We start from the raw sequence: 18,575 nt of genomic DNA on the forward strand, positions 1-18,575 counted from the left end.
GGTCACGTTAATCTTAAGTGCTATATCGTAGGCAACTGGACTTGCTCATGAAACTCAAGGAAGTCCAGCTGCCTATGATATAGCACTTAAGAACACAAAAAGACCACAGAGACATGCAAAGGAACTGTAAAGATACACAAAATAACTACAAAAAAGGGACAAAACAACCACAGAGAAACACAAAAACACAAATATACATAACAATGACAAAGAGACACAAAACCAATAGCAGGTAACACCACCACAAAGTAAATGGTAGCCCTGTTTACACTGCCTGTTTACACTACTGTTCGAGGTGGGAATATTGTGCTGTTATGCCGCCTCACAGTTCTGTGTAAAAGGTATGATCACAGAATGGGGGGAAAGAGTTGTCTCTCCTTTAAGCCGGCAGTGGAGGTCGTAACAGCGCTGAAACAGTGTGTGGATAAAAGGGACAGCTGGCAGGATGAGACAAAGGGCACTCACCGCAGGTAGATTCAAAATGCAGCTAGTAGCAGTTAGCAGCTAACTCAAAGAAGAAGTACAGCAGCAGATAATGGCCTCAAACTGGGGAAACAATGAGGTCTGGGTGCTCCTTACCCTCCGAGCAGAGGGCAAAGTCAGCCGCCATATACCAGAGACCATAAATGATTGTTATTACCATGTTATGCCATTGTTAATGTTTAGAGAGCGCTGCTGGTGCGTATGTTATATGACACTCCAGAGGCTGAGGCTATTGTGTTACATGTCACGCCTCTTTTGCTTCCAGGATGTCGGCATGCTGTCGAAAATCACACAGTGATTTGGTGCTGTTTAAAAATGCAAAGATGGGGTAGAGAAGGAACTTCTCAGCAACCCTGAAGCTCAATCTCTGTATAAACAGGGTTTAAGTCTGTGTGTCTTGCCCCTATGTATATGAGAGGTGGTGGGGGCTTTTGCATATCTGCGCCCAGGAGTTCACTGTCTCATAATCTGCCCATGGATACAGATGTTGCCTGGAGACTGACTCTGGTGATGGTCCTCCACATGAAAATAACTATTGTAGAAAGCTTTGAATCAAAATACACAATGTTGAAAATCCAAAGAGCAGCCTGCATCCACAGAAATCTGTCTGTCCTTTGTTACGGAGTAGAGGAGGTGTAGATTGAGTAGAGGAAGTGTAAATTGTATCAAGCTTGTACCAAAAGACATTTATGCAGGCACGGGGGCAGGTTTCATAACATCTTTGGGGGGGGGTATACACTGTCTGAAATGGGGGATTTGGGGATCCTTCCTCAGGAAATGTTCAGCATCACACGCTTAATGTGCTGCATTCAGGTGCCTTTTCTGCATCAGTTTATGGTGTAAAAGTCTGTACTTTTGCTGTTTTCATGTTTTTACTGAGGGGCTACAAATGCATGTGCTCTAAATGTTGAGGGGTGCGTGTCCCCTGTGTCCCCCATCCTTTGATTTATGGGCTGCTTCTTATCTGGTTAGAGGTCTGTAGTCCTCCTCAGTCACGAGAAGTCATCTCAGTCTAGCTGGTGTTCATTAGCTCTGCATGCATTTCTTTGATTGCACCCCATCAGTAGTGGCTGGGTTGCATAAGGTTTTAGTGCGCGAGTGATTTTATGTTTTGGTAGTGAGTGTGAGGGGGCGGGGCCATAAATCCAGCTCACATCAGACGCATAGAACATATTGTGCATCTCTGGGGCCGACGCCGTAGCGCGTGCGTGTGTTTACACCCGCTCGTTGTAGTAGAGCAGCCCAGCCCCAGCACCACGCACACGGGCGACACGAGTGGGCAGGACCGTGAGTGCCCGCGTCGCCGTCCAATCAGCGACTCGTAAAGCAATCACTGGCTGGAAGTGGCGGCCAATGGCGCGCGACACCGCCGGGCCGGCAGCCAATGGAATGCGCGCAAAACGTGGGCACGTGGATCCGCGCACATGTTGACGCTCGTAAACTGCCGAGAGAAAGAGCCAGCAAAGACACAAACCGATGAGCGGCCGTGCCGGGCGGTGTGTGTGAGCGTGTGTGTGTGTGTGACAGAGAGAGAGAGAGCGCTGAGGCTGGACGCCCCGATGCTGCTCCAGCTCCGGAGTGCGCACTGACGGATCTGTTTCATCAAAGTGGGAGATTGAGCCGTTAACGACTGTTTGTGGCAGCTGCTGGTTTTATCTGACATTACTGAAGGTGAGTAGCGACGTTTTTTGTTGTTTCATGGCTGTTTGATTCCCGAAGTTGGCGAGCTAGCCTAAAGGAATTTCCTGTCCCGCTGTATCCTGTGTGTGCGTCCGGTAATATCTGTTAATCCTGCCAAAATATAGCCATTCTCACGTGGCTTTGTTCCATCTATTCATCTAGATCGCTACTATATCACTATAAGGCTTTTATACTGGCAGATCATTACATTAATAAAACATATTTCCCCTTGTATTTAATATTTACCTTACTGTCATGCCATCCATGCCATTATTACATGTATTTTAAATGATTTAGCTTTGTTAGAAACGTCCGGAACATTATGTATGACACTGAAAGTTCCTGTGGTGGGCATCGTGGTGCGCAGACACAGACACAGGCAGCCAACACCTGAGACGCAGCCTCATGGTCCATGCCTACCTGTGCAGACTGCACCATCACCTCCACCTCTGCCCCATTCCACCCACTCCACCTCCTGCATCCCCATCCCATCCATTACAGGCTATGAATTAAATCAGAGTGGGCGTGGGGGAATTAATAATACAGTCCATGGTGAATCACAGTGGACTATTTCTCATATTGGTATCACTTTGATTGTGCAGATGCATGTAAACAATGTGACATTTGTGTTTTTAAGAGGCAACAGCACGCCTGAAGGGAAGCCAACCATCAGGGGGGAATTAAATGTGAATGGCTTGTTGGAAATATTCCTGAACTCAACGCCACGCTGCAAAAAAAATCTGTCAGTCTCCTTTGTCTGAGAGCAAGTTTCGACTTTATCTCCCGTATAGATAAAAGCTGTGTGTGTACTTGTAGTGTTTGCCTGTGACCCCTCCAATTTCCCCCTCTGTGTTGGTGGGATCAGAGACCAGCAGGCACTCAGAGATTACAGAGAGTGAAAGGAAAGGAAAAAGACAGACGAGAGAGAGAGAGAGGAAGAGAGGCACATGGCCTGAGATACAGAATGTAAAATGTGAGTAAGAGAGGAAGAAGAGGAGGAGGAGGAGGAGGAGGAGGGCTGGTCTGTGGAAGAGGAAAGGAAGAGGAGCACCAGGCTTGTGTGCATAACGAACAGGATGAGCCGAAGGCAGAGCAGGGAGAGATGAGAGGCATACAGAAATACAGCCGTAGAGGAAGAGGTTTGTGTGTGTGTGTATATGTGTGTGTGTGAATCCAAGGGGGGATGGAGAGCAAGCCCGAGACAGAGAGGAGAGACGGAGAGGAGGGGCTAGAGAGAGCACCAGAGGCAGTGGGAGAGTGCGAGAGAGAGAGAGAGAGAGAGAGAGAGAGAGAGAGAGAGACGGCCTATTCTGATTTCACTACTCTACAAGCTCCCATCCCCCTCACATTTTACTCTCCTCTCCAGTCTCCAATCTCCTCAATGGGAGCCAGACATGCACTACCATTGTGTGCCTACTGCCTACCCCCAGTCCCACTCTGCACCATGTTAAACTAGGGCACTGGTATACCCACCATTTTGAGTAATTGGGGTTATTATTTTTGGGAGTGTGATAGGGGGGAAAATATGGAGTGTTGCCAAACAGAAAGCCGTTCCTTGCTGTGATTTTGTTTCCCTGCCTTTCACTTCTTGTCTGTCTGCCTCTCACTCTAGTAACAACTTGCTGGTTTTGAGCGTTCAGCCTGTTTTTTTTCTGTCTAAGCTGAATCAACCGATACAATAACCCTGTGCTTCTGCCCCAACAGCAATGCAGTCCCAGGGCAGCACTTCCTCTCAGCCCTCCTTTGATTCCCTGAGCTCCAGCGACAGTCTCTTGTTCAGCGACTCTGAGCAGGCGGAAGACGACACAGACGTCTTCCTGACAGACAGCTCTTCCTCTGTCATCATCGGCGGCGTGGGCGGGGCTACAGCCAGTGGAGACAGAGGATCAGAGAGCCCTGGGTCCCAGTGGACGTGCGACGGCTTCACAGATAAAGAGGAAGAGGAGGAGTCGTACAGGTCGGAGAGCGCCGGCAAGGCAGCTCACATCGAGACTGATCCAGGACGCCAGATCCCAAAATCACAGGGAGACCTGCTCTTTGCTCAAAAGGTAAGGGACTGATGAGAGGAGGCATGACAGAGCAGTGTGTGCAGAGGAAAGCCTCAGTAGACTGATTCAGACAGCGGGGCCTAACCCAAACTCAGTAGTAATCTGTCTTCCTCTTCCTCTCTGCCAGTGTGCTGAGCTACAGGGTTTTGTCCGGCCCCTGCTGGAGCTGCTGAATGGACTGAAGAGGGGCCGATTCGATCGAGGTAAGCATCCTTACATCACCGCTTTCAGTCGAGCATGTGCGCCGACTAGCAGCCAAAGTTGTAGATGCTGAACGCAGGTTTATATGATCTGAGTGGCCTCAGTCCATTTCAACAGAGAGTGTTCCTCTGTGCAGCAGTGTGTATTGACGCAGCTTATTGATGTAGTCCAAAGTGCAGAGTGTGTGAAGCGACAGTCTTGTGGCTGACTCATCAGCTTACGAGAGTTTTACTGATATCACAAGTGAAAGTGGTGTGTGTGTGTGTGTGTCAGACACTGTCAACATGTGCATGCAGTTTCGTGACTATGGGGTCTTACAGTGCAAATGCTGACTGGGGGATTATGTTTTTGATTGACAGGTTTGAGTAGTTTTCAGCAGAGCGTCGCCATGGATAGAATCCAGAGGATCGTGGGGGTTTTGCAGAGACCCAACAGCGGGTAAGATATCGCCCACACTGTGCCACCATCCACCCTCAGTGTTTCTAACTATCTGCTACTCATAGACACAGCATCTCAGGGCCCTGACACACCAAACCAACAATCAGCCGTTGGTCAATATCAGGGCGTCTGTAAGTGTCTGTCTGCCTAGTTTTTGCACTGTGTCCTGCACCGTTGGCACCTGACGACCCTTGTGGGGTTTTTTTGGCCGATTCAGCTAGTTGAATCAGCGTCAGAGCCGGTGGAGCCCGTCAGTGAATGAAAACATTTTGACTGGCAGTTCAGCTCAGGGACCGAAAAGAGAAACAGAAGTAAGAGAAGCAACAAATACCTGAAGTCAAGAGGGCATGAGATCGAAACAAACGTGTTTATAAATATCTTTTGTTCTTTAAACATCACGTTGTGTTAATGTGCTAACTGGCTAACCCGCTTCTTGAATCCGTCCTGTCAATGAAAAATATAGACTGCCGCCGCCTGCTGGTATAGAGATTTTTTTCCTCCCATGCAGGCTGTTGGCTGTGGTGTGTTCAAGTGCAACCTTTTAACTGAGGCACAGGCCACGTGAAGCGACGCAACAGTAGGCCTTTGTGGCCACCAGTTCTTTGATGTCTGTTTGGTGTGTCTGGGCCTTAAGTTGGATTTTACCGTGTAAATAATTAGTTAAAACAAGAAAGGACCAGTGAGGCAGTCTTCCATTTCAAGCCTCTTCTCCTGTTCCATGTTTTATTGATCAGTCCTCGGGGTAGGTAGAGTTACAGCCTTCACTGGCAGTGCAGAGAAACAACAAACTCCTAAAGAAAATGTATCTATATCTATAAGCAGGACCATAAATGTCCAGATGTTTTCCTAGGCTGTAACATTATAGCATCGCCATCTGTTTCTCACTTTGAATTTATGTTGTCTTTTTCTTTTTTAACTTGTCGTAATTTTTTTGTAGGGAGAAGTACCTGAACACTCTGCTCCAGGTGGAGATAATGCTGAAGCTTTGGTTTCCTCAGATCTCCACCCAGCCTGTCTCTGCTGCCTCCAGCGTCGCCGCGTCGCCCGCTCGCTCCCTCCAGGACACTTCCAGCTCTACCCCACCACACAAGCACAGGGATCAGTTACACATTCCCGTCAAGGTGAGAACACACACATTCCCGTGTGTGAAAGAGTCTCCTTGTGCACACACAAATACACCCCTTCTCCCTCAAAACAACACCACCACAAATTCTATATTCACATGCAAACTACTCTCCTGCTCATCTTGCAGAAGCGCAGGCTCAGCTGGACAGGTACAGACTCCCCCACGCCCTCCCCTGTGCTTCTCAAGTGCCCTCGTATCAGCGCGGAAGACAAGAGGGTGAAGCAAGATCATGATGAAAGGGACGGCCCTCCTCCTCCATCACTGGCACCTGATGCAAACCAAAACTCACCAGATGTGGCCCACAACAGCCAGCTAAACGAGGACACAAAGGGAAAGGACAGTGACAGCGAGGAACTAGGCAGGCAATCAAAATACAAAGCCGGCCACAGCTCTGAGCCGAGCCTGACGTGGGTTCACGTTGCCCCCATCCTGTCCCCACGGAAGGCCTGCCCTCCATCTGTGGTGGGCAACAATGAAAACCAACCCGTCGCTGCTATCCTCCCACCCACCAGGAGGGGCAGTCCAGCCACACAAGACAGCTCCATCTCCTCCACCACACCCTACAAGCACCCCAAAAATCTGAAGAAGCCAACCCGGTGCCAAAGCCAGCCTACTGCTGGACAACAGAGCGAGACCGCCGAGACATGTCAGGATCGAAGTCAGTCTCCTCAAGTCATGCTCACGCCTTTGCCCGGGGGGTGCCCCACCCCTTTGGAGACCTGAACCAGCAAAGAGTCGGCAGCCTCGCCTCGTTACATCACCGGGCTAAAAGCTGCTGAGTGAGGAAGAAGGGAAGAGGCTGAAGGCCTGTGATTATACATGCATTAAAGGGAGGAAGGGGAGGAAAGAATTGTAGGTGATAAATGATGGATCATATATAACCCCTCATCAAAACCACAACTGCAACCAATATTTCAAACAACAGGACATTATGCGTTTAATAAAATCTACTTGGGTTCATAATCATAATTACATAATAATCAAAACATGCACAAAAGCAGTTGTGGTCGAGGGGGATAGGAAAGAACACCTAAAGCTATGTACAGCTTATTGAGTAACGATCAATAGGAGAGATTTTGGAACATTGGGAGGAGTAAATAATGAGTTCTCTTCAGCATGAAAGCAATCACTACATTCAGAGATGACTGTTTCAGCAGACATTTGACTTGAGGGACACACATGTCCTGAAATTAGAAAAGCTGATGTCAATATTCGAAGCTTCCAGCATTTATTGTGATGAGGTAACTTCAGTTGAGTGTGAGTAACACAGGGTGAGCTGAGTGTGACGCCAGTCTTATGGCAGTTACATTCACTTGTAGATAGAATCAAGGCATCTGGCTTAAAGAGGAAACATTGAAAATCTTGTAGCTAGAGATGTGAGAATTACAGTGTACAGAACGCAGCATTATACTGTACGTGTGGTGTGTCGGAGTCATCGGAGACTGTGGAAAAAATGATGCCATCAACTCACGAATGTAATCCAAGAACTGTTTGGGCACTTGGCATCGAGAGGCGTGTCATCACAGCGACAGATCACAGGTCAGCTTTTCTCATCAGGCTGTGGATTTCCACCTGGTCCTCGACTGCAAACTGACCGCCAATCAGTGAAAATCCTAAGAAAGACTTTTAAAAGACCAGCAGGCGGAAAAAAAATAAACAAGGACCACTCAAAGATATTTGACTCTCGAGTCCCACAGTTAATTTATTCATGTGTTGATCGGACACTGCGTTTATTTATTGTTTGTATTTATTTATTGGGCAGCTGAATATCGTCTGCTGTGCACTCGCACAGTCTGGCCTACAATTGTTTTTGAGGCGTTTGGGAAGATGCTGTTGACTGTTTGTGGTTTTTATTGCTATCACGAGGAAAAAAAACAAGAAAACAAAAACGAAGGAAGTGAAACGTTATGATTGGACTATTGGACTACTGTGCCTTTTTACCAAATCGGATGTGTTAGGAAAAGCGTTTGGTGCTTTCAGTGCATTCATACTGCGTTTTGATTGTTTGCTTGAATTTCACAAAACCAGTACACATTCAATCATGGAAAAGCCGACATGTAGTCGTTTCCATCTGGCTTCTAAGGTAACACACAGCTTCCAAATCAACACTATCACTGACTGTCTATCTGTAGTAGATATAGGAACATTGATGCCTCATTGGCCACTGGATCGTACGTCAACGTCACTGCCATATTGGAGAGAGCAGGACTTGTCTGTAAACAAATGCAAGTAAATAGAGTTTTTTCTGGATAAAAAGCACTATCGCTTTACAATTCTTAACCAGTATCAACAAGTCCTTTTTATATTCAAGGGTTTATGATCTATGAGTGGTAGGAAAAAAAAGCTTTGTCTCCATTTAAGTAGAATAGTCAGTTAATAGTTAGCGTATAATTGCGTCTGGACACTCAATAGCATGTGTGTTGGGCTATCATGAACTGAATTACATGGTGAAAAGTAATTCATCTTTATATGGAATTGTAAAAACTCAAGTCTGTCAGGCATGGATTTGGCTTATTTTCTTTTGTTAATACATGTGGAGACCTCCCTATAGCTATAATTTGACTTAATGTGGAAGTAGGCAACTTTTCCAGTAGCTAGCGCTCTAGCTAGCTAACAGTATCTGCTTATCAACTCCTTGACCATAAAACAAGAAGTGACTGTAATCGCTGCTTATCTTAGAAAGACCACAGCAAGAAAATTAGTTCTTTTTTTATGCTACATAATGTTCATGTAGGTTGAGTTCGGATACAGCGCTTAAAGTTGCTCAGTGGTGCATGAAGCCAAAAACATTCAACTGCAGCGTATAAAATTACCAAGAGGACAAGCTGGCTCCTTCTGCTTTAACGCTCTGCTAACTTGAATGCAGATAAAATGATTTAATCTTACGTCTCTTCTAGACTTTCTAAATTTCATGCGACCAAATGCATCATATCATATCCTGATAGTGAACACAGTTTGCGGGAGTTGTGACACTCAAGAAGACATCTTTTTCACAATGTAGGTTTCTACCGTTTTTTTTTTCCCGTTAAAGGGTTTTTTTGGGGGAGTTTTTCCTCATCTGCTGCGAGGGTCATAAGGACAGAGGGATGTCGTATGCTGTAAAGTCCTGTGACGCAAATTGTGATTTGTGATATTGGGCTTTATAAATAAAATTGATTGATTGATTGATTGATAGGAAAAAGCCTGGCAGGCCTGGAAGTTGTAATTCCACTGTTTGGCCACTACAAAAATTGGATTCAAAACCCAGCACACTTCCCCGGGGCTATATCTGCACACAGGCATGATCCTGGGAGAGTAAAGGCTCGCTAACATTAGCACGCTAGCTACGTTAGCTATTCTGGGAAGCCAAAAACGAACATTTATAATCCATTGTACATTTGATAGCTAGCTAGTGCTATTTTAAAGATTGTCTACTTCCACATTAAATTATAAAACAAGGAAAATAAAACAAATCCACGCTTGACAAACGTACGTTGATCAATTATTTTTAACCACGTTATGCTAACGTTAGGAATTCATCTTATGTATGCCTAACACACCCCTCTTCTGAGTGTCCAGCAGCAATATTAGCCAAAATATTGAGATTTAGATTAACAGGAGACAAACCTTTTTTTCCTTTTTAGCACATGTAGATCATTAACCCATGAATACTAAAATGACTCACTGTAATCGGCTGAGAGGTTTAAATGTTGGAAAAAATGGTGCTCCCTAATTACTTGTATTTGTTTACAGGCAAGTTTTGCCCTCTCCAATATGGCGGCAATGTTGACTTAACGCTGCAACGAGCTGGTACAGCGAATGCGCCATCTATGTATATATCTCTATGTCTATCTACTGCTCAAAAAACTGCGTCCAGCTCTAGTATTCAGACATCTACAATAACCTGCTTACATGTCCAACTTTCACACACACCAACAGCAGTGGCTACTGTTTGTCATGTATTATAAAGGTGTAGCCTTCCTTTAGAGCTTTTCTTTCGGTTCTGATCAACAGAGGAACAGACTGAGCTGCACTTGTAGCTGGTGCTTTTGAAAACTTGAAAAAACGAAACAGAAAATATAAATGTAAATGCATGAATTTTTTTTATTTGCACCATCCTCTACTGCTGCTATTGTTATCCTGATTCCAGTTTGATAGGAGAAATCTGGAAATCTGCTCACAATATTCTTCTCAATGTCGGAAGGGTTTCAGCAATGTGATTGGGTTTACCTATATTGCAAAAGTATTGTAAATATTTAAACTAAAAAAAAATATTTTTAAAATTGGTATGAGTGGTTCATACACTATTTACATAAATAGAAGAGGAGGGATCTCCGCGTACCAGACTCCTTTGAAAAAAGCACCACGTGTGAACACAGAGCCACTGGCAGCCTCCGTTTAACTGTGTTTGCGGAGGAAGGAGCGTACAGACCCTCAGTCACAGACCCAGAGTCAGACCGTTTTACCCCATCACGTACCACAGGCTGACTCTGGACCAGAGGCTGGGGGTATCCTCCACCCCACTGCTGTTTTTACACGGCTGTGGTGTGACAGAGAAACCAATTGCACTTATTTTTCATTGTTTATGTCCTATTTTTTTTTTTCGTGTGTGTTTTCTACTGCAGCGACCACTGCTGATTGGTCAGAAATAATATGTCTTGTTTATTTTAGCTGCCTTTATTTTTTTCTTAAACTGTAAAAGCTGACTGTAGTTCCCCTCCTCGCCTCCCCTCCCCTCCCCCACTCTGCTGCATTCGTCTGCCCTTGCCCTCTCTCCTTCATCTCCCTCAATCCTGTTAGTATCTTTTCTTTCTAAACTAAACTCCCGTCTTTCTCTCAACCCCCCATCTTTACATGATATTACTCTTCTGGCTACTTTTTCAATAATGATGAACAGGAAAAAGAAATCTTTTAATAAATGACACATTTTTGAAAGCTGACCTGTCTGTGTGTTTGTGCTCAGTTTGTTAAATTTCTCTACGTTTATTCACGTCCAAACATTTGCATGTTTTGCTTTTTATATAATGCGTGATAATGTGAGTAAGACTGGTGTTTTGGAAAGCAGCTCTCACTAAACAGATGTGTGACTCAATGGGGTGCAGATTTACAGACTGTACATTTTCAAGTGAGTGTGTGTGTGTGTGTGTGTGTGTGTGTGTGTGGGGGGGGGGGGGGCATGAAGGGAAGGAGAGGGTTGGGAGAAGGAGGGGTGGCAGGGTGTGAGACTACAGCCTCGGTAATCTGACTGGCAGTAGTGGAGGGGGGGTCAGGCTGATCCTCCAACCAGCTGCTTCTACAGAGCAAAATAACTATAGCTCCTGCGTGTGTTGTTTATTTAGATCACATTTTATTTATTTATTTAGATCACATTTAGTAAACACCTCTTGTATTTAGTAGAGAGGAGGCTGGCATGGCTGTGTCCTGGCGAGACAGTTACCGTAATATTTAAATCTGTTGTCCCCCAATATATTTATAAAAAGGTCATATCACTGTCAATTGAGAAAATGACAATATTCTGAATGGTTATCCTGTCGCAGTGTTATGTTAAATTCCCGTCAGTAGCTATGCAGTGTATATTAGCATATGCTACAGCTACAAACCATACGAACTCAGTAGGGATGTGCCATATCATATCGTTCATGATGCTACCAGTGTAGATTTTAATATGATATAAAAAATTCATATCGTGATCCTGGCAGTATTTCGACTTGTTGACTTATTGACCCCATGCTGTTACCCACGGCAACAACAAGCATGGCTGAAAGCAAAACTGTCACAGATTAGTGTGGAATAAACTGTGGCATCCTGAATGTTTTATGAACAGCCCCGGACTTGTTTAGTTAGTCAGTGGCTCCTCCGGCAGCAGCACAGTGTCTCTCACTCTCCTTTCTTGCCGTCTCAGTGTCATTACGTCATTTTGTCATAAACCTTTGGTAACGTAAACCAACGTGATGCTCACAGCTTGAGAAAAAACTCCATATATATGAATGTGCAGTAGTTGTGGTATCATAATAGCCTGTCACAGGTTACAGTGATCAGAGGAGAAATGGCAGAGCATTATAAACTATCTTGTGTATCTTGTGATGGATCACTGGATCACTTATTTTGTTGCAATTCTATGTTCTTAAATTAATAATACTTTTATTTTATTTTATTTTTTTTACTAATTTGTGATATCATCAAGAATATCGTTATCGCAAAAATACTATGAAATATCGTAATATTATTTTAGGGCCATATTGCCCAACCCTAGGACTCAGGACAGTGTTGGTTTTAAATTTAAGATGAAATCATGGCTAAAAAACAACCCAATCATGAACCCATCACTTGATCTAACATTATGAAATCTTGTTATATCTTAATGTTGTAGTTCTATTGTAGTTGCTATTGTTATTGCTGAAGCTGTTGGGTCATGAATGTGTTCTATTATGTAATTGTGATTTTTATACTATATATAACAGTGTCTTTTAGCAGAGAAATTATTCTGTTTCCTGCTCAGGGACTGCAGATGAAAGTTCTGTGATCCTCACCAATGTGAGGATTTGCTGCCACCTTCTTTTTTATATTACTGTAGACTGAACATTTTTGGGTTTCAGGCTGATGGTGCAACAAATCAGACATTTTGGACATTTATTTTTTAATGTATCTGACTTTTTACAGACTAAAAAAAAAATCATTTATTTAAGAAAGTAATTACTATAATCAAAATTATTGTTTGTTTCAGCTCTGATTTTAAATATTTAATCAAAAACTTGTGATAATTTGACTCAAATTCTTGAATCAAAACTGCTGAAACATTCACCATTTTCTCTCCACTCCAGCATCACATCCATGGATACAGCGTGCACATGGGCACGAGGGTGGCACATTTTGAGAGGGTGTGGTTTGCTTTCTCCCTGCGCACACGGGATGAAGTCAGCCAATGCTGCACGTACACACACAAACACAACCCAGAGTGGTAAACACACACGCGTGCGCCACTCCCCGCCACACGCTCTGACACACTGACTGGCTGATTTTGTGATGGGCCTGTCTCTGACACACTGACTGTGCTACGTTACAACAACAGAGACCGCCCTCCCCTCCCTCCTCCCCTCTGCCTCCCTCCTCTCTCGGCCCCCCCTTGTATCCATGCAGTTTTTAGCAGAGAAGCCCTTGCCCTCCATCTCCACCCCCACCCCACCCCCCATCCTCCTCTGGAGGATGGAAACGAGGGGCAAGAGGAGGAGGACGGGAAGAGGATGTGTGGAGGGCACAGGGAGGAGACATGACCTCGCTCAGTTTTTGGGGAGCATGGAGGACATTTGTTGTTTTACTCACTTGTTTTCAATTATTTTTCTCTTCACTGGCTCCACCCATTTGTTTTGTGTTTTTTATTTTGCCCTCTACAAGTTTTATTCCCCACTCACATTACAGCCAGGTTATCACAGTGCATGTGTAACAGTCTTTATGACACCACCAGAAAAATCAGTGTTATTGCATCATAAATGTGCAGCTCAGTTGTTTTCACTTGTATCCAACCAGCATGTGTTGGATTAACTGAGCGTGCGTGTGTGTGTGTGTGTGTGTGTGTGTGTGTGTGCATCAATAGGATTGCACATAATGAACTTACTGGCCCTTTATCCCTCGTTGTGTAGGTTTAAATTGTGCTTCCGAGGCCTGTTATTGGTTTGAACAGGTTAAATGATTTGAGTGTGTCCGTCCAGTTCTGCTGCATGTGCTCATGTGTGCAATGACGGGAATGACACAATGAGGTGCTTATTCACTTATTCCAAATTCCCCTCCCCCCACAATACACTCACTGCACTCCAGTGAAACTCACGTGAGGGGAAGCCACACTGTGACTTTACAACTAGACACACAAGTGCAAAGACATGCCAGGAGCACGCTCGCACTCTTACTCACCCAAAGTCCTCGGGGGGTTTTAGTGCAGACGAGTCCCAAAACAGCCTGGATGCTCATTAAAATTGCACAGTGGCCAGCCCCTGCCATGGAAATCTGAGCTACTTTCGAAGTCATATCTGCCTTGCTGGAGCTCACAGCAATGACGGGGCCTTGATGTGCGCGGTTGCTGCTCTGCCCGCCATCTGTGGTCCCCCCCATCACTGTGATGCCACCAACAGGGGACACGGTAAAGACAAGAGATACCAGGACTACATTTTCAAGGACGCACGTGTGTCTCATGACATTGTCTGTGATATTTGGGGCACGGCCGAGCTACAGGCAAATAACATCCTCATCAGTTTCTTTGGCCTGGATGTGTTCCTCGGGTATCCTTGCTCATGATGACGCCATCTTACACGGCTTCTCAATTATTCAAGTACAGTGAGTGAAAGGGAAACACCAGACAGGAAGTACTGAGGACAGAGAGGAGAAAGGTGCGTGGAGAAGGCAGAGCTGGCAAACAGAGGGCGTTATGAATGAGAGGAAAGTGAGAGATAAAAGCTTGCACTCTCAGTAGGATCCAGTCCGAGCACGTGCACTCACACTGATACCCACACTGAGGTCCTAGCAGCCCATGTGTGAAGTGAAGACAGCAGAGTCCCCTGAGATTATATCTTCCAAGATGATTTACAGCCCCTGTCAGATACAATACAATAAAACTGGGTCAGCATGATGAAATATACCATAACTACACACTTCACGAATCAAAAAGCCTTGTGGAGGAACATGGGGAATATCTTAAAAAAAGGGCATACATTATGCACTTATGTAATATTCATAGCAGTAATGAACATTAATACATCACCTGACATCACGGCGTGATTTAGTGTGTTGAGGACGTTGGGGGAATAGTTCAGCCAGTGAAAGGAAACACTTGTATGAGACTCAGCAGTTAGTGCTTTGCTGATATCGGACTTGGATTAACTGAAGACTAAATGCCTGGCATTCCTGCGATATAATAGATGAATTCATACAGCTGTCACCACACACCCCCATGATGCTGTGTTACAGTTGGACGTTACTGCGTGCCAGTGTAGGTAGGAGCATGCATGTGTGTCTGCGTGTGTGTGGTTTGTTTTTCAGTGTGTATAGAACTGTCTGTGGTATTGTGTTGTCATATTATGTGCTGAGGTGTCATTACATAATAGAGTTGGCTGGAGGGGGCGAGAGGCGGGGGGGGGGCAGACAGCACATGTGAGGTGCCAACAAGGGATTCAGGTGGTGGTTCGGTGGGTAAATGTGAGTCAATGTGTTGTTGACTGGCCTGCTAATCATTTGATTACAGACAGATTAAAGTATTACTCCTGTAAATGTCATGTAAACATTTCACCGGGGTGTTTTACCAAAATGAAGGTCAATATTGGAGCGAGTGTTATCCAACTGATGGCCCAGCTTTAATCTTGTTATTGCTGTATCATGAAGTGCCAAACTGACAATTAATCAATTTGTTGATCGACAGAAAATTAACAGCAATCACTTAAACCATTTCACCTATTTATCATTGGGGGGGGCGACCATTTTTAATCCACACCTTTTCCCCTCCTGGATGGATTTTTAGAAATATAACAGGACCATTTTGCTCAGGGGTTCTCAAACTTTTGAAGAGTGAATGCCATTTTAGGACCTGTGTCCGCGTAGGGTTTTTCTTTGCCAGAAAAGCGGTGGCAGGGCGCTGGGGAACACTCAATGTGTTTTGTTTCTACAACAACAATACCTTGACATTAACGTTAGCTATGTAGCTAACGTAATGCTATATGAACAGAGAGTTGACGAGATAGTTAAAAATTTGCAACACTTCTGGTGACAAAAGCACAAAATGGTTCATGGAGTTAGTGGACAATGCTTGAAATAAATAAGTTTGTTTCATTAACGTGTTTAAGTCTGTTGACAGCTTAGTTTAAAAAGCTGGTCGAAATTTTAATTTTTTTTGAGAAGGACAGAATCAAAATGAATAATTTAGAATATGTTGCATAAAATAGTTTGATCACTAAATATCAACACAGCTTCTGGATGAATATTCAGTTAGTTCAGCTGAAGCTTTTTGAGGTCAAAGCTAATCATGTTGGTTGTACCAAACTAAATTAATTTGTCAAATTATAAAAGACTTTGACGATTTACTCAGTAAATGCCAAAGCTTGAACTACTTAAAGAAGGTGCATGCAAATTGTTACCTTCATTTCTTTAAAAGTTGAACCAATGGATCATTGTTGGGAGCACAGCAACAGTCAGTGTCCGGCTGATCTGCTCTCCCACATCGGCTTTTCTGTCTTCCTTGTCTACATTTGCCCCACAGCAGATGGAGACATGAAATACCATGCTTTTCGGTGTCTGTAATATTCATTCACACTGTGCGAAATAAGACAAAGCATGGTGATCGATTCTGGTAGTTCATTTTAAAGCTAATATTACCCAATGCCGATGACGTGTCAATATTATCTTGCATCCTTAGTTCAGAAGTTTCCCAGTAGCAGCGCTCAGAGGGGCTGCACAAAAAAGCCAAAACTCTCTGAAATAAAGACGCTGGACGCTGCGCTTCTTCTCCAGGTGCTTGGATGTGGCCACACATGCTCTCACCTCACTGGAGACAATTGAAAAAAGATCATGTGGACACAGGCCCTTAGGGAGTCAGCATATGTCTGAGGGCCGCACAGGAGAAGTGCACACCTTTTTAACGACATACCAGTACTTTACAAAAACTTAAACAATCGACAGTGATATAGTGTACATAACACTCATACTGAATTCTATTTTACACTTCTTAATACATTTTAAAATCATAAAATAGAGAGGCAGTGCAGTGTTTGACAAAATAAAGGTGCTCAAGGTGCAAAAAAATAATAAAAAGTGGATAAAAACAGCAGCAAACTTTTTAATCCTTGACTATCATCAGTTCATCATCATGGACTGAAACATTTGCTGCTGTTTTCTTTCACTTCTTATTATTTTTGGCACGTGGAGCACCCTTCTTTTTGTGCACGGTTGTCTTAAATAATTGATTATTTTTACACTGATCTCAGCCTGTGGACCTTTTAGTGACTGTCCAGCCCAGTTGTATTGATGCGCCTTGTATCTCCTCTGCTGTCCTTTCTTGTTTGTCTATTGTACACATGCACCCAAGACAAACTTTTTGTTGCCCTGAGAAGGTGCAGTTTCACAGCAGCCCTAGGACACTGATTGTACCTACAGCAGTTGAATTACAGCTTCTGCTGGGGTACAGCAGCACCACCATAACTGCAGTTCACTATGATCTGCCAGTAATAATAATGATAGTAATTTGGTAGGTTTATTTGTGGTGACATTTGCCAGTTATTTTTCTGGACGGTGGTGTGTGGTTGCCTTTCATAGCATTGCATTGTTTTCTTTAACGGTGTGCACACCCATAGCCTTATGTCTTAGGTCACAGAGTGAAATGGATCCTAAGTTGGCCTGTGGCAGTGCAAAAAGCTCACGTTTCGACTTTGAAAAAAAGAGAGTACACAATGAAAGTATCTCAAATGTCCTGCTACTATTCTGCGGTGCTGATGAGAGGTTTCCTTTAAACTACCAAATATCCTCCCAGATACCAAACTGTGTGACTGCAAACCATGTCAAAGCTCAAACTCTAGCTGCAGGGTGGATGTAAACATGGATGTAAACAGGGCTGATGAATCAGCATTTGAAAGGATTGATGATGGCAGTGTGCTCTTCAGGAGAAGCTGTAATGAATGGGTGACACCTTGATGACCTGTTATGACTCCACAGAAAGTGTATATACAGTTTACACTGAACACTGGATGGTTACACATCACGTCACTGAGTGAAGGCATGGATGTGGCTTGTTGTAGAGTGTGTATGAGCAGGGTGGGGGGTGGAGCTGGCAGACTGGTGGAGCCTCAGGCTTCCTACTGCATTAATGCTCACACTACTACAACTGCACTCATTGACCCACATCATGCAAAGATAGAGAGGAACGAGGGGGTGGAGCTACAGATGAAGGAAACAGAGATCACCTGATAATGCCATGTTTTCAACAGGGGAATGTTTTCAGTGAGGCAACATGTCACTCCTCACTGATTAGTGATAAAAGCAGAGTGTGGATTGGTTTCATTTTTATCATGCAAACAGAGTCCTGAGCAACAAACGTCAGAAATGTAATCAAACCATTACTGTGGACTGTTTGCTTCAGATTCTCTGCTCATTTCATGCGTCACTGTGTTTATTTGTGGATGTGTGCTTTGGTCTATGTCGTGTTTTATGTTGCACTTTTGGTTATATGGTTATGTCATTGTTTTGTTCATAATGCTTATGTCCTGTTGTTTTTGTTTATGTGCCTTGTAATGTGCTTTTGTCTATGGTTATATGCTGATCTGTGCTTATGTGCCCTTCTGTGAACATGCCATCAATCTGCTTTTATCTGTGCTTCTGTGCTTTTGCGTGTTATTTTAATGTCTTTTTCTTATAAACAACTTTACCATGAGCCTGTATGGCTAAATCTGGCACAGAGATCATGTTAATTAATGTGCACTGTCCCTTTCTAAATACAATAAACATAAACGTACAGACCAAACAATAACTTGATGTTTGCTTATGCAGATGGATGATAATTTGATGCACTTAAAAATTAGAGCAAACAATGGTTATTAGTCCACATTGACTCTTTACATAAATTTGGTCATTTAACATGATCAACTTTTGCT

General features: G+C 44.0%; 1 protein-coding gene across 1 annotated transcript; it reads left to right on the forward strand.

Annotated features, from left to right (window-relative positions):
* The first annotated feature begins 1,800 nt into the window (after window positions 1-1,800).
* Window positions 1,801-10,869, forward strand: LOC125893698 (uncharacterized). The gene is made up of 6 exons (XM_049584555.1): window positions 1,801-2,154; window positions 3,868-4,211; window positions 4,339-4,414; window positions 4,772-4,850; window positions 5,788-5,971; window positions 6,103-10,869. Exons 2-6 carry the CDS (start codon window positions 3,870-3,872, stop codon window positions 6,697-6,699), a joined length of 1,278 nt encoding a protein of 425 aa, XP_049440512.1. The 5' UTR covers window positions 1,801-2,154; window positions 3,868-3,869; the 3' UTR covers window positions 6,700-10,869.
* Window positions 10,870-18,575: the final 7,706 nt, after the last annotated feature.

This window comes from Epinephelus fuscoguttatus, linkage group LG8 (genome assembly GCF_011397635.1).
Source record: "Epinephelus fuscoguttatus linkage group LG8, E.fuscoguttatus.final_Chr_v1".
In the NCBI taxonomy this organism is placed as follows: Eukaryota; Metazoa; Chordata; class Actinopteri; order Perciformes; family Serranidae; genus Epinephelus; species Epinephelus fuscoguttatus.